Here is a 15,158-nt window from a genome sequence, read left to right as displayed (position 1 = left end):
GGAAAAGCAATCCTTAACCTGATCCTCAAGGAAGGGCCAGTCCCGTGGGAGACATGAGAGGTAAATAATAATTATTGCCCGTCTGAATCAGGCACGGTGCCGGAAGAGCAGTAAGAACAAGACGGCACAGCTGTGGGTTAAGGGCTGGTTCATTCCTTCATTCATTGAACAAATAGTTACTGAGAACCTGATAAGTGACAGACACTGTCTAGGGCCTGGGAACACAGTGGGAACAAAATTACATAGTAGCACATCTTATCTATACATAGAAAATGTGTTACAAATTTTATGTATTATGTTTATTATATATTCATGCATGTGTCTAGTCTATATAATTACATAATAGCATAGCTTATGTCTATAATATATATTTTCTTATTAATGTATCTAATCATCTTTCAATCAACCATCTATTATCTATCTTTCTATCTAGTATATCTATCTATCTATCTATCTATCTATCTATCTATCTATCTATCTATCTATCTATCTATCTATCATTTCAGGCAGTGATAAATGCTTGAAGAAAAAAATGCATAGTTGGGCCAGGAGAGTGGGGATAGTATGGTCTGGCTAGGTCTCTCTGAGGAGGTGGCATTTGATCAGAAATTTGAAAGGAAATAAGAGGGTGAGACGAGGCAACATCTGCAGAAGTGTTTCAGGAAGAAGGAAGAACAGTGCAAAGAATGTCCACCAGACACCACTCTACCTACTTCACACGTATCACTCAGACATACTTGTTCCCACTTCAAAGACGGGGAAACCAAGAGCCAGAAGTGTGGGGAGAGTCACCCAGGGCCTTCCGGCTTGTAGGTGGCAGAGCTGGGACCCACCACGGGCCATCTGCCCTGCCTCTCTGTGTGGGCCCGGGGCCAGGAAGCCACCCCACCTCCCTGGGCAAGTCCAAATGCTTGTGAGCACAGAGGAGGGGGTGCCAAAGGCAGAGGGGAGGATGGAGAAACATGACCCCGATGGACCTCAGTGTGCCGAGCCAAGGAAGGTCTCTGCTTTTCTTCTTTGCCTCTTCTGGCCCCTAAAAGCTGCCCCTTACCTATGTGCACGCCCACTCAAAGTCAAGAGAGAAAGAGAGAAGCTCCTCCCCAAATGCATATGTCACGTTCTGCTCACTTTATTCAGGTTTCTGTTCAGAGAGGCCTTCCCTGTCACCCTTCCTCAAAACACCAGTAACTCTCTCTTTTGCTTTCCCCATTTCTCACCATCTGCCATTAGAACGTGTATTTGCTGACTTGCGTGTTGCCCGTTTTTCTGCAACTTGAACCTCGCCTTCACAAGGGGCATGGTCTATTTTGTCGCAGCTATATCGTCTGTGCCTGGCACATCTTTAACGCATGAAAGAAAGGAAAGTAGGCAACGCTCAGTGGGTGTGCAACCATTTCGGAGAGTTAAAGGGAGCGCTTTTCCAAACAGACACAGACCAAGAAGCCGGAGCAGAAACTGCACTCTTTGTAATGTTTGTCGGACTGCGCCCGGCGCTCTGAGTGAACAGTGCTCAGTCGATATTTGTTGAATGAATGCATATGTGGAATTTGAAATTCCAAGTTCAGGATGCTCAGAAGACTGGGGGATAAAGTATGAAATACGAAGGAAAGGCACAGTTATTTTATAATGCTCTTTGATAGGATGTTTGAGAGTCCCCGGATAGAGATCAGGAAAGCTGAGAGCTGATCCCGGCTGAGGAGCTCACATGCTGGGAGGCTGTGGACGGTTGCCCTCCTTCCCGGCCACACTTCGCCCATCTGTAAAAATGGGGACACTCAGAAAACTCTAAGGGGCCCGCCCAATTCTGAACCTCTAAGATTTTATAAAATATCCTCTCCTCTGGGAAAGGCCCCAGTATCTCTGTCTTGTCCCAAACATCCTCCCTGGAAATAGTAAGTCCAGAGTGGGTACCAGGGTGGGGTGGGGTGGGGTGGGAGGAAATTTTTGAGTTTCTGGTGCCTTTCCTCCAGGTCTTGTGTTACTTATGCTTCCTGGCTCCTTTTCTTCAACCCTCTCCAAGGTCTGACCTTCTAATGAGTGGATACACATTATCAGCCACTGTGGTTTGAACGGGTGCCTGTAATTTAGGGTTGCCTAATGCTGGAAATGGAGAGCATGGCTTGCGTAATTAGGCGGGGGCCTCGTTAACGTCTGCCTCTTGGGTGTTTCTCATTCTTGGTTTCTCCTGTCCTGTATTTCGAATCCCATCTGTCTGTATGGACATGGCTGCCCTTTTTGTTATCGCTCCAGTGCAGAGCCAGGCTTGAATTTCGGCCCAGAACGGCCACGGCCATCCACAGAGCGTAATCTTTACGTGCCTTGGAACAGCTCCTGCTTTGCTCCGTATTTTGCAACTTTACTGAGAACCTCGATGTCTGGGTCGCTCTTAAGCACCTCCAGCTGGCCACCTCTAGTTTGGGTGTTTGACAGAAGCCAGAGGAAGGGGTGCTCTCAATGTCACGACTGTAGTTACTGATGATTTAACCAATGCATCTGCAATACTTTGCCCTTTACAAAGCATTACTAGAATCTGAACTGGAACGGACTAAGTCTATTTCATTCACTGATGATTTTCTAAGAGAGTTATTCTATTTCTGTGCCCTCTTGCTCCCACCCCACTCTTCCCTACTCTGCTCTGAGCCCCAGGAGGCTGGCTTCTGCAGGCAGCGTCAACCTGGCTCTCTGGCTCACTGGTCTCTGCTTGGCTCTGGCCAAAGCGAGGCCCCAGCAGGAGGAGGGGGCGCAGGGAAGGGTGGTGGCATTCCTTCCGACTGCCCACCCTGCTTCAGTGCTCTGACTTGGGAGGTAGCTGAGTTCCTCCACACCTACGGTTTCAACTGAGCGGTTCTCCCGCTCAAATCTAGATGAAACCTACTAGACTAAGACCAGTAATTCTACTTCCACTCCTCGTTCGTTCCCCCTAGGGATGATAACGGCTTCCTGATGTTTGTTGTTGTTAGATGTCTCACGTTCCCTTAGCGAGACTCACACTCTTCTGTTAGTGGTTCCTTCATTAAAATCTCTTTATTTGAACTACTTGGGGGTGAATTCTGTTTTCGACAAATCCCAATATCTGAAATGGAGCCTGAAACACAGTCGGCCCTTAATCAATATTTGTGGCATGAAATGAACAAACTTCTCACATGTAATGGCTCATGTAAGCCTTACAAAAACGACACAAAAATAATATGATCACCTTTTATAGATAAAGAAACTGAGGTGCAGAGAGGTAGAGTCTCAGGTCAGAGAAGGAGATTTCTAAGAGAGAGCAACGCTGACACTCTGCCCCCTGGAGAAACGGCTACTTCCTGCTGCTTTCTGTCCACCCCTGCGGCCTCAGGCGAGCTCAGCAGGGCCAGATGCCCTGGAGTGGACAGGGGTAACGCAACAAAGAGAATCACAAAGTCTCAGGACTTGAGGACACATGGACATTCACTTGGCACAGAATCAGAGACCTGGATTCAAATCCGAGTGCTGCCACTTTCTTATTTTTCCTCCCAAGTTTACTAATTTTACGATTCACAAATAAAAATTGTATATATTTATGTATAACATGTTTTGTACAACATGTTTTGTTATGTAGAAAAGGTGTACAGTGTGTGTGTGTCTATATATACATATATATATGAGGTCGGACAATTAAGTTCACGAATTCACCCCAGAAAAAGTGCTACATACATCATTGCTGAATATCACTATGGTCTCCTTCAAAGTACTCACCTTGGGAAGCTATGCACTGATACCAGTGCCTAGTCCACCCTTCAGAGCAATTTTGGAACTCTTTTTCTGGAATGGCCATCAGAGCTGTCGTCATATTACCCTTGATGTCCTGAATGTCATCAAAATGTCTTCTTTCAATATTTCCTTTATCTTCGGGTAAAGAAAGAAGTCATTGGGGGCCAGATCAGGTTCGTAGGAAGGGTGTTCCAGTACAGTTATTTGTTTACTGGCTAAAAACTCCCTCACAGACAGTGTATTGTGAGCTGGTGCATTGTCGTGATGCAAGAGCCATGAGTTGTTGGTGAAAAGTTCAGATCGTCCAACTTTTTCATGCAGCCTTTTCAGCACTTCTAAATAGTAATCTTGGTTAACTTTTGTCCAGTTGGTTCACATTCATAATGAATAATCCCTCTGATATCAAAACAAGGTCAGCAACATCGTTGCAACAAGTTCTGGAACTTAATTGTCAGACCTCGTGCGTGTGTGTGTGTGTGTGTGTGTGTGTGTGTGTGTGTAATGAGATGCTTACCATGATCAAGGGAATTAACATACCCATCACCTCACACAGTTAACCATTTTTTTTTTTAGTTTAGCTTTCTTCCTGATATTTATTTCTAGTTTTATAAAACTAGTCGGAAAAGATATTTGATATGATTTCAATCTTCTTAAATTTGTGAAGACTTGTTTTGTGCCCTAATGCATGATCTATCCTGGAGAATGTTCTGTGTACACCTGAGAATATATATTCTGCTGCTGTTGGATGTTCTCTGCATGTTTGGTAGGTCCGCTGGTATAAGTGTATTGCGAGCCCAAGGTTTTCTTACTGGTTTTTTGCCTGTATCATCTATCCATTGTTGAAAATGGGTAGTGAAGTTCTCTACCAATATTGTACCACTGTTTCTCCTTTCAGATTTGTTAATGTTTGCTTTATATATTTAGGTGCCCTGATGTTGGGTACATATATAGTTACAATTATTATTATACTACATACATATTGTAATTATTATATCCTCTTGATGAATTGACCACTTTATCATTATTTACTGTCTTTCCTTGTCTCTTGTTATAGTTTCTGACTTAAAGTCTATTTTGTCTGAGAAAGTATAGCTACTCCTGCTCTCTTTTGGTTTCTATTTTCATGGGATGTCTTTCTCCACCTCTCCACTTTCAGCCTACGTGAGTCTTAAAGTGAAAGTCAGTGTCTTATAGGCAGAATATTGTTGGATCTTTTCTTTTTAAATTCAGACACTGTGTCTTTTGGTTGGAGAATTCAATCCATTTATGTTTAAAGTAGCTATTGATAGGTAAGGCTTCCTATCTCTATTTTGTTAATGGTTTTCTGGGTGGCTTGTAGTTCCTTTGTGCCTTTCTTCCTCTCTTGCTGTGTTCCTTTGTGATTTGATGATTTTCTATAGTGGTATGTTTTGAATCCTTTCTTTTTCCGTTTTGTGCATTTACTATAGGTTTTTGCTTTATGGTCACCATGAAGCTTACATAAAACATCTTATAGTTATGACAGTCTATTTTAAGTTGGTAACAACTTAACTTCAATCACCTACAAGAATTATTCTTTTTCTTCCCCCTCACTACATGTTATGTTTTTGACGACAGTTCACATCTCACATCTTTTCATCTTCTGTATTCGTTAACAAATCATGGTAACTATAGTTATTTTTAACACTTTCGTCTTTTAACCTTTAGAGCTAAAAGTGACTTCACACGACCATTACAGTATTAGAGTATTCTTAATCCAACCAAATACTTACCATTATCAATGAGTTTTATGCTTTCATATGTTTTCATGTTACTAATTAGTGTCCTTTCATTTCACTAAATTCCTATAATCTGAAGTCAGATGCTTAGATCCCTTTAATATTTTTCTACCACATGGTTGTCATACTTTTGCATACCACTCATAATAGGGAACTTACTGAATCTTTAAGCAGCTCCAACTGTGAAACAGTCTCCCCCTTGGTAAGGAGCTAGTCCAGTGCAGGGGTGCCACACACAGGCTCTGGGGCCCGACCTCCGAGGCTTGAATCCTACCTTTGCCACTTATCACCTGGAGACCTTGATGCTATCACCCAACTTACTGGTGCTTCAGCCTCTTTATCTAGAAAATGCGAATTATAATAGCACACACCTTATAGGGTTGTTGAAAGGATGAAATGAGTCAATACATGTTAAGTGCTTGGAACAGTGCCTAGCACGTTGGAAATGCTATAAAGTGTTGTTAAATAAAAATTCATGAATTCTGTATGTGCAATTCCAGTTGGCTTAAACAAAAAGAGATTTTTGTTTGGGGAGGTGGGAGGCTCAGATTTGGAGATGAGTGTCTGGATCCAGGGCCTCAAATAACATCATCGGGTCATATTCTCCCCCTCTCTCTCTCTCTCTCTCTCTCTCTCTCCCTCCCTCACTTCTTCCCTCCCTCCGTCCCTCCCCCAGCTGTGTCTTCCTTTGCCCTGGCTTCAATCTCAACAGATCGTTCCCCTGAGGTGACAGAGAGATAGACATCAGCAGTTCTGGGCACCCATCCACCAGCTCAGCAGCCACAGTAGAACATATGTGTCTCTCACCCAAGAGTTCCAGCGAAAGTTTCACAATGGATTCTCATTGGCTTGGCATGGGTCCCAGTGGGATAGTCTAATTCTAGGGCTGCTTATGTGCCATGAGTTCCAGATACTACACGGACTGCAAGTTGGGGAGGGGGGTCACCCAAAGGAAGATCGAGGTACTGTTCCCCAACGCAAAAGGAATAGATGCTGGAGAAAGTCAGCAGGGGTCCGCTCTACCACAGGTCAACTTCCCTGAAAGTGCCCCCATAGCAAGCCTTTGGAAGACCTAGGCCTTGCTCATATTGCACGCTTGGAAGTGTTTACGGGCATTGCCAGTGCAATATGAGTCTCTTTGAAAGAACACATTGCAAGTCAAGAGCACTGCTCAAAACTCTTGCTTTGGGAGGCCAGAGCGAGAACTTGGAATAGCACCATATGCCTGAGGATAATTTTACTGACCCTACCTCTAGGACACACAGTGAGTCAGGCAGGGGGCACCTACTCTGTATGCACGTTCTCATAGGTCTGTTAACTGTGGCTGGCCAAAATGAGCTTCCTGGCTGAGACTGGCAGCACCATCCCGGGCAGGGACAGAATAAATCTCAATAGCCCCATGGATCCCTGAACAGAGGACTTTGGCTATACTGGCACTGCCCGCACAGCCCTGGCTACCCAAGGTACGGTCTTCCACCAGCAGTGTCGGCGTCATGTGGGGGCTTGTCCACACCCTTGCTGCTCAAACTGCTCTGCACAACCAGAAGCACCTGCATCTGGGAGCTCGTAGGAAATCCAGAACCTCAGGTCCTACCCGAATACTGAACCGACGAGAACCTGCATTTTAGCAAGAGCTCCCGAGGTTTGTACGCATGTAGGAGGCGCTACTGTATGCGTTTTCTAGAGCTGCCTTCACAAAGTACTGTAAATTGGATGGCTTAAAGCAACAGAAATTTATTTTCTCACTGTTCTAGAGGCTAGGAGTCGGAAGTCAAGTTGTTGGGACGGTTGGTTTCTTCTGAGGGCTGAGCGAGAATTTGTCCCAGGCCTGTCTCTTAGTTTCTGGTAACTGATGGCAATCCTTGGTGTTCCTTGGCCTGTGGACGCATCCCTCTAATGTCTGCCTCTATCATCACGTGGCATTTTCCCTGTGTCTCTGTGCCCAAATTTCCCTTTTCTTATAAGGACACCAGCTGCATTGGATTCAGGGCCCTCCCTACTCCAGTACGACCTCATCTTAACTAATTACATTTGCAACGACCCTATTCCAAATAAGGTCACATTCTGAGGTCCTAGAGGTTAGAACTTTAATACATCTTTTCTTTTTTGGGGGGTCGGGAGGAAGAGAGGTACACAATTCAACCCATAACAACTGTCTTCAAAGCCTGCCATTCCCAAAACTCCTGGGAGACTAGTTGACTAGGAAATGCCTCGAACATTTTCCTACATGTAATTGTGTAAAAAAGTTTGTAAGTTCAGGAAGAAGATGGATGGCACGTTTACAAAGAGGCTTGGGGATGTGTACTTTTGCAAGGTGATTCTTACTTGGGCAGCCCGCCCCGCAGGATCGTCAGGTTTACAGCCGACCCAGCCCCAGCGCTGGGCCAAGGTGAGAGTACCCTGGGGAGGTCTTCCACCAGGCTGCCCACTGCAATCCCCTGGGGAGCTTTAAAACTACTGATGCCCAAATCCCACCTCAGAGAATCTAGTGTAATTGGTCGGGCATATTGCCTGGGCATCGGGATTCTAAAACATTTCTCATGTGATTCTAATCTGCAGCCAAATTTGAGGACTAATGGGATAGGTGTTCTGGTTTCTACACATCACAGAAGAAGACGAGTCAGTCCCTTTCCCGAATAGGGCAGCAGGACATCAGCGCCAATAACCCCAAATATGAACATACACAGATTCCTGAATATTGCATTTTAGGTTTTTTATGGTTCTTCTGTGCAAAATAAGGCTGCTGTGAGGAGTAAATGAATGTATGTACAATTCTCGAAATCTCCCATAATGACGGACTGGTTATTTCTTCTTGTAGTTTTGCCAATTTTTGAAGTATATTTTGAGGCAGTTTTATTTGATGCATATAAACTTAAAATGATCTCTCCTGGGTAAATGAATCCTTTATCATAATGGATTTCTTTCTTTTCCCTAGTTATGCTTTTCATCTGGAAGCCTATTTTCCCTGATATTAATATAACTACATTGGCTAGCTTTCTTCTGTGCAGTAGTTACATGCCATACATATCCTTTAACTTTCCAACTTTCTATATTCTTATGTTTTAGATGAATGTCTTGAATGGAATATACTTGGATCTTTAAAAACCTACTCTGACAATCTTACATAGATGCTCTATAAATGAGCGCATTTAGTCCATTTACATTTAATGTAATTACTGATCTATATTGGTGATACAATACATACTTAACAATGTGTAGGGTACTTTGGGGAGGTTGCAGGTCTCACAAGTGATCGTGAGAGGGCGAGGCCAGAGGACTCCTAGGCATCTGCAGCCTTGAAGGGACAGAGGGAACAAAGCGTTGGCTCTCTGGGGTCCCACCACTGCTTCCAAGGGTGTGTCTCCCCTACAACTCTGGGCTTCCTCTGATCCCGGGAGGAACAGACATGGACTGCAGGATAGTAGTGTGGTGCACGGGGGGGATGAAAGAGCCCAATGGCCATGCCCATCCATGGGGCGAGGGTGGCTGAAGGCATTCAGAGGGTTCAGGACAGGGGCTACTTATCAACTTGTCCAGAAAAATGTCCATATTTGAATAACCTCTACTACTGTACAAGCCGTTCACAAGGATGTCAGGCTGCTGATATATTTGGATTTAAGTCTACCATCTTCTTCATCATACCCGTTCGAGGCTAATATTTCTTGACTTCTTGTATTATTTCTTTTTCCTGCTTTGTACTTTTAAAATACTATATTCTGGTTTGTTCTGCTTTGTTTTGTTTTTTAGCAATTACCCAGAAATTACATCATTTATCTTTGACTTTTCAAAGCCTGTTATTAATCAATACATTGACTTTCCTCCCGGACAATACAAGGGCCTCAGAACACCTTAATTTACCCCCAGCCCCTTATAACTTACTGTTTGTTAACATTGAACCTCCTTCTTTGTTCTTTATTCTTCTTGCTGCTCTGTTATTCTGGGGTTGTTTTCTTTTTGCCTAAAGTCCATACTTTACAAGTTCCCTGATTGAGGGTCTTGTCATGGTAAATGTTTTTATTTTGCCCTCATTCATAAAATGTTTCCCTGAGGATGGAATTATAGGTTGGCGATTATTTTCTTTTGGCTCCTAAGGGTTATCTTTCCACCCCTGGGAACCGAATGTCAGTCTGTTAGTTCAATGAAAGCAATCTGCCTTTCCTTCTCTGGCTAATTTTTTTTTCCATCTTTCTGCACTCACACTATTGTGTCTTGGTATAGAATTCTTTTTATTTATCCTGCTTTAAATCTTTTGAGCTGCTGTTTTTGGTGGTTTGAGATCTTTCTGAATGATTTTGAGTCATCATTTCTTAAAGTACGGCCTCTGTTCCATTCTCTTTTCCTTCTCTTTTTGAGACTCTGATTAAATCAATGCTAGACCTTCTCATGAGATCTAACCATCTCTTCTGACTTTTCCAATCTTTTTCTCTGTGCTTTGAGATAATTTCTTCAGCTCTACATTTCACTTTTCAATGGTGTCTAATATGCTGTTTGACACCACACATCCAATGACTTGGGTTGGGTTATTGTATCTTTCATTTCTAGAAGTTCTATTTAAAAATAAAAAAAATCGGTTGTGTCACTTTTTATGGTTTACCATTCCCTGCAGATATCCTCAAACCTGATAAATTTTAACTTCACCTGTATGATTTTTTTCTTTTGAGAATCTATATCTGATAATTCCAATATCTGAGATATGAGGGTCTCTTTCTGTTGTCTATTGTTCCTGTTCCTTCTCATTCATGGTGTCTGTGTCTGGTTATCTTTGACTACGTGCTAGCTAGTGTACAAAAAACTTATTTGAGTAATTATTTGAAGCCTAGGATGAAAGTGCCTTCTTCTACATAGGATTTGTTTTTACTTCTGAGATGTGTGGGATCCCCATAAACCAAGTTGCATGCTTGAGGTTCTCTGGAAGACCAATAAAACTGCAGTTCAATCTGCAATTACTTGGGAGGGTTCATCTACTTGTAATTCACATTCACCTTGAAGATGTCGTCCTTTGGGTCTCAGCTTATGGTGGGGAGGGTCCACCACTACATTCCCTACCTGAGTGGCCCTGGATATTGATTTCTGTCTCCCTTGCCCCTGACAGGCAATCAAAACCAATTTCAAATTTGACAGACTTAGGAAATACCCTCAGGGACAAAGGCAGCTTTTGTACTCATTTATCTCTTTGAGTTTCCATTTCCCCATCATTCTCTTCCAGTAATTCCTCTTGAAAGGCTCTGAAGACTATTTAAAACCAATTTTTAAGTTATTTTCTGTAGAAAAGTTAGTCCAAATAATCTACCCCACCATGATTGGAAATAGGAAGCCACGTGATGTCTTTCTTGGCACAAGGTTGATACTCAGTAAATGATGGCTGAATTATCATAATTTCCAAGATGTACTCTTTTTTTTAGTCTCTCTTCATTTACAAAGACTATGTCCTCCTCTTAGGATGCATGAAATGCCCTTAGTCCACCAGTTGACAAGACTCAGAAAAAATGCCACCTTTTCCTCAAAGTTCTCCCCGTTTTCTCTACTTCCCCAAATCTGAATCTTACTTTCTCTAATCCTATTTCTTCCCCATCTCACCCCTCCCAGGACTTAGTTTGTATCATCCTCTGGGTGGCTTAACTAGATAAAAACATATTACTACAACTATTTACTATTTATCACTCCTATGGATTTTCACTTTCTTGACATTTCTGGGCTTTTGAAGAACTCCCTCATTTCCCTTCCAGCTCAGCCCATATTATAAACAGATTTCATGGAAAATATCATATCCCGTCCTTTTAGGTTTGATGTCCTGGGAGGGGGTTCTCCAAATATTTCATCTGCCAGACTGCCGGAAGCAGGATGTAGCTCGTTCTAATAAACCCTTACATTTGTGCAGCACTTTACAACGAATAGGGTGCTCTCACAAACGTGCCTCCTGCTTCAGAGCTGCTATCCTTGTGCGGCCGATGAGAGGCAGAGGGCAAGAGACTACATAATATGTTCAAATAGAACCACAGAAATGGAAGCCAAGTCTTTTCTCTCCAAGCCCACGGCGCCTTCCAGGACCCCACCATTGTTTCTCCATATTATTTGTGCCACTCGTCATTCCTATTGTAACAACACCTGGAACACATTAGAAGCAGACCTTCTGGCTGGGAAAGTACAAGTAATAATGGAGGAGCTGGGTCATAGGAAATAGACAGAGGGGTTGGCTACGTGAGGTATATCCCATACACAGCTCGCAGCTGAAGGTTTTCTGTATCTCAGTCATCCTTACCTCACAACCTTGGTCCCATTTCTCACAACCTGCATGTCCACCATGCAGCCCCCAGTAACATAGGCGGCGAGGTTCAACTCTGAGAATTCAGCCTGAAGGAGAGAGCAAAACAGAAAAGCATTCATCAGATGTTAATGATGCTAATAACGGCGAACATGTCTGGGGCAATCCTATGTGCCACGTACACATTTATACCTCACCTGAAACTTAGAAAGGTGGTAATGTTATTTACTTCCCTTGTTGAAAGACGAGGAAGCTGAGGTGCAGAGAGGCATACACTGGCAAGTCCAAGGTGACATAATTAACAAAAGGAAAAGTTGAATTGAAATCCATCTGTCTCTGATTCTAGGATCCATGCTCTTCACCACGACTAAATTCTATCTCGTGAAGGTGGCAGATGCTCCAGGACAATAAGAGGCCAGATGCTGTTCAATATAACATTTTCTCTAGACTTCTTCAGCTTCTTGCTATGCCATGGTGTGGCACTGCAGCCACGTGATCACTTAGCACTGCTAACGGAATCCTCCTCAGGTTATCTGCCATCTGTTCCCTTTTTGCTCGTGGCCCCTCCCCTCATGCCATCCACATGACTACAGTGGAAGCACCATGTCTGTGCAGTGCAATACCGTTCCCCTGGTCACAAGTCATGGGGTTGGCCCCTGACCCAGGGCGGAGGAATAGATGCCCTTCCATTATAATTAGAATCTGCTGAGCAATTCATACAGCTTTCTCTAGAGGGCTGTAGCTTTAATACACAAGCCTGGGTGCAATTAGGACTATGTTTTTTGCCACCTGGATTGGGGAAGCACAGAAAATCAGGGTGGAGAGAGAGGGAGAGGGAGGGAGAGAGGAAAGAAGAAGGAGGGGAGAGAGAGGAAGGAGGGAGAGAGAGAGAGAGAGAGAGAGAGAGAGAGAGAGAGAGAGAGAGAGAGAGAGATATCACAGTCACCACAGAGAGACAGATGCAAGAGATGAGAGTTCCCTTGATATTTACGGGCCAGCTATAATCCTGCAACTAGATTTTATGAGATGCATCTGTATCCTTATAAGTTCATCTTTGTTCTACTATTTGCTTAAGCATAATTTAGTGTATTTCTGTTGCTTGTGACCAGAGTCCTATGGAATACAGCCCTCCTACCAGATTAAATGCTCCCTCAGGGGATAGCAATTTGATGTTAGAACCATCTGTATTTGTTTTCTAGGGCTGCCATAACAAAGTACCACCACTAGGTGGCTTAAGCGGCAGAAATTTCTTTTCTCACAGTTCTGGAGGCTGGAAGTCCAAAATCAGGGTATCAGTAGGGTTGGTTCCTTCTGAGGGCTATGAGAGAAGGATCTGTTCCAGGCCTCTCTCCTTGGCTTGTAGACGCCTATCTTCTCCCTCCCCATGTTTCATCACACTGTCTTCCTTCTCTGTGTGTCTCTGTATCACGTTCCCCTTTTTATAAGGACAGCAGTCATACTGGATTAAGGCCTGCTCCATGACCTCATTTTAAGTTGGTTACCTCCAAAAAAATCCTATCTCCAAATAAGATCACTTCATTCTGAAGTACTGGGGGTTAGGACTTCAACATACAAATTTTAGCGAGACACAATTCAACCTGTAACTCCATCCTAGAACGTATAGAGAACCAAGCTGTCTCATATTCACAGTAGATATCAAAAGCTATTTCTTAGGATTTAAAAGAAAAAATAATTGCTCACATATATAAAATACTCAGCGTGTGCCAGATACTGTCCTAAGCATTTTTCACGTATGTATTCATTTAATCCTCACACTTGTCCAGATTTAAAAAAAAAAAAAAAGAAAGAAAACTGAGGCAGAGAGAGATGAAATAACTTGCACAATGTCACAGAGTATGAAGCAGAGCCAAGATTTAAACCCAGGCAGTCTGGCTCCAGCTGTGCTTTTAACTGCTGCCCCCCACTGCCCCCACTGTTCAGCTGAATAAGGCATTGGGCAGATTACAACTGGGAATTTGGGGAACCTAAAAATAACCCATTTAAAGAGAAAAACTAGTTTACATTGAAGGGAACTATCATTTCATGGCAACCTTGGAAACACTGAACAGAAATTATGACCAAAGACTTAGCCATCTCCCCAAATGGCCTTAAAACAAGGCCCGAGTGCTTTACGCCTTTTGCTCTAATTAATAACGTCATTATGCTGTAGTAAGGTGAAAAGCAAAGAGCCCTGTTAATGAGTCCAGGTTCATAAATAGTGGTAATGACCTAGTTATTAAGTCTAATGCCTTAAAAATGCAGTCCCATCATGTTTAAGATCCTTTATTGGCAAGATCACAATGAAGCATTAGCAAGAAAAGTTGTTGCTTGTGTTTGCAGAGAAAAAGAAATTAGCAGAAAGTTTCAACACAGAAGAGTCGGGCACCTAATACATAAAGAAAGGGAGTGAATCAGAGTCTTGGATGGTAGAATTTTCTACCCAAAGGTGGCAAAGACCCAGAGGCTGCCTCACTGCCCAAATGGAAAGAAAGACACCTGGAGAGAAGACACACTCGGGCTTGCACATACAAGACACAAGGTCATCGTGTTCAGATTGGGTTGTCTAGAGTTATTTCCCAGTCATGATTTATGAGTAATCACAGGAAGTAAATGCCTAGGCTGCAGGGTAGCAAGTTTCTGTTGGATTGAGCATAGAGAGTTAGAGTATCAAAGAAAGGGAACTCTTCTGTATGTAACTTTCTAAAAGCTTGCACAGCCATGGAAATAAACACAGGGGTCCAAGCCACTGCTTCAAGAGAGCAGGATGGCCCTCCTGATAGCATCTTTAAGAACAGCCAATTTTGAAGAGCTCCAGAGCTCTCAGAGAAACTGTAGCAAATGAACTGTATCCGCCTAAAAAATATGTCCACATCCTACCTGGTGACACCTGCAAGTGTGACTTTTTGGAAATAGGGTCTTTGCAGATGGAATGAAGGATCTCAAGAAGAGATCACCCTGAATTAATGGGGGGGCCCTAAATCCAATGACAAGTCCTTATAAAAGAAGACAAGGGGAGAGAGACCCAGGAAAGAAGGCTCCGTGAAGACGGTGGAAGAGACTGGAGTTACACTGCGAAAAGCCAAGAAACTCCAGGACTCGCTAGAAGCTGGAGGGGCAAGGAAGGATCTCCCCGGGGGAGCTTCAGAGGGAGTGGTAGACATGCCGGCATCTTGATTTTAGACTTTTGGCCTCCAGGATGGTGAGAACACATTTCTGTTGTTTCAAGCCACCAAGTTTGTAATGATTTCTCATGACAGTCCTTGGAAACTAATACAATAATTTAGGAAATTAAATGCAATTTCAGTATTGCACGCACAGGCATGAGGTTCAAAGAAGGTAGATATGGTTAGGTAAGCTGCTTTACCCACTCCAGCTAACACATACACGTATACAGATATATACAC

General features: G+C 43.2%; 1 protein-coding gene across 3 annotated transcripts in view; it reads right to left on the bottom strand.

Moving 5' to 3' along the window:
* The window catches only part of SYN3 (synapsin III), a 424,224-nt gene that overhangs the window by 328,465 nt on the left and 80,601 nt on the right, over positions 1 to 15,158 (bottom strand). For all 3 annotated transcript variants that reach the window (XM_033116583.1, XM_033116584.1, XM_033116585.1), the window contains exon 4: positions 11,752 to 11,843. In XM_033116583.1, coding sequence (XP_032972474.1) covers positions 11,752 to 11,843 — 92 coding nt within the window. The remainder of the gene's footprint in view (positions 1 to 11,751; positions 11,844 to 15,158) is intronic.

Source organism: Rhinolophus ferrumequinum, chromosome 10, assembly GCF_004115265.2.
Source record: "Rhinolophus ferrumequinum isolate MPI-CBG mRhiFer1 chromosome 10, mRhiFer1_v1.p, whole genome shotgun sequence".
In the NCBI taxonomy this organism is placed as follows: domain Eukaryota; kingdom Metazoa; phylum Chordata; class Mammalia; order Chiroptera; family Rhinolophidae; genus Rhinolophus; species Rhinolophus ferrumequinum.
The sequence above is the reverse complement of the archived record's forward strand: the minus strand, read 5'-3'. Positions and strand labels throughout refer to the sequence as shown.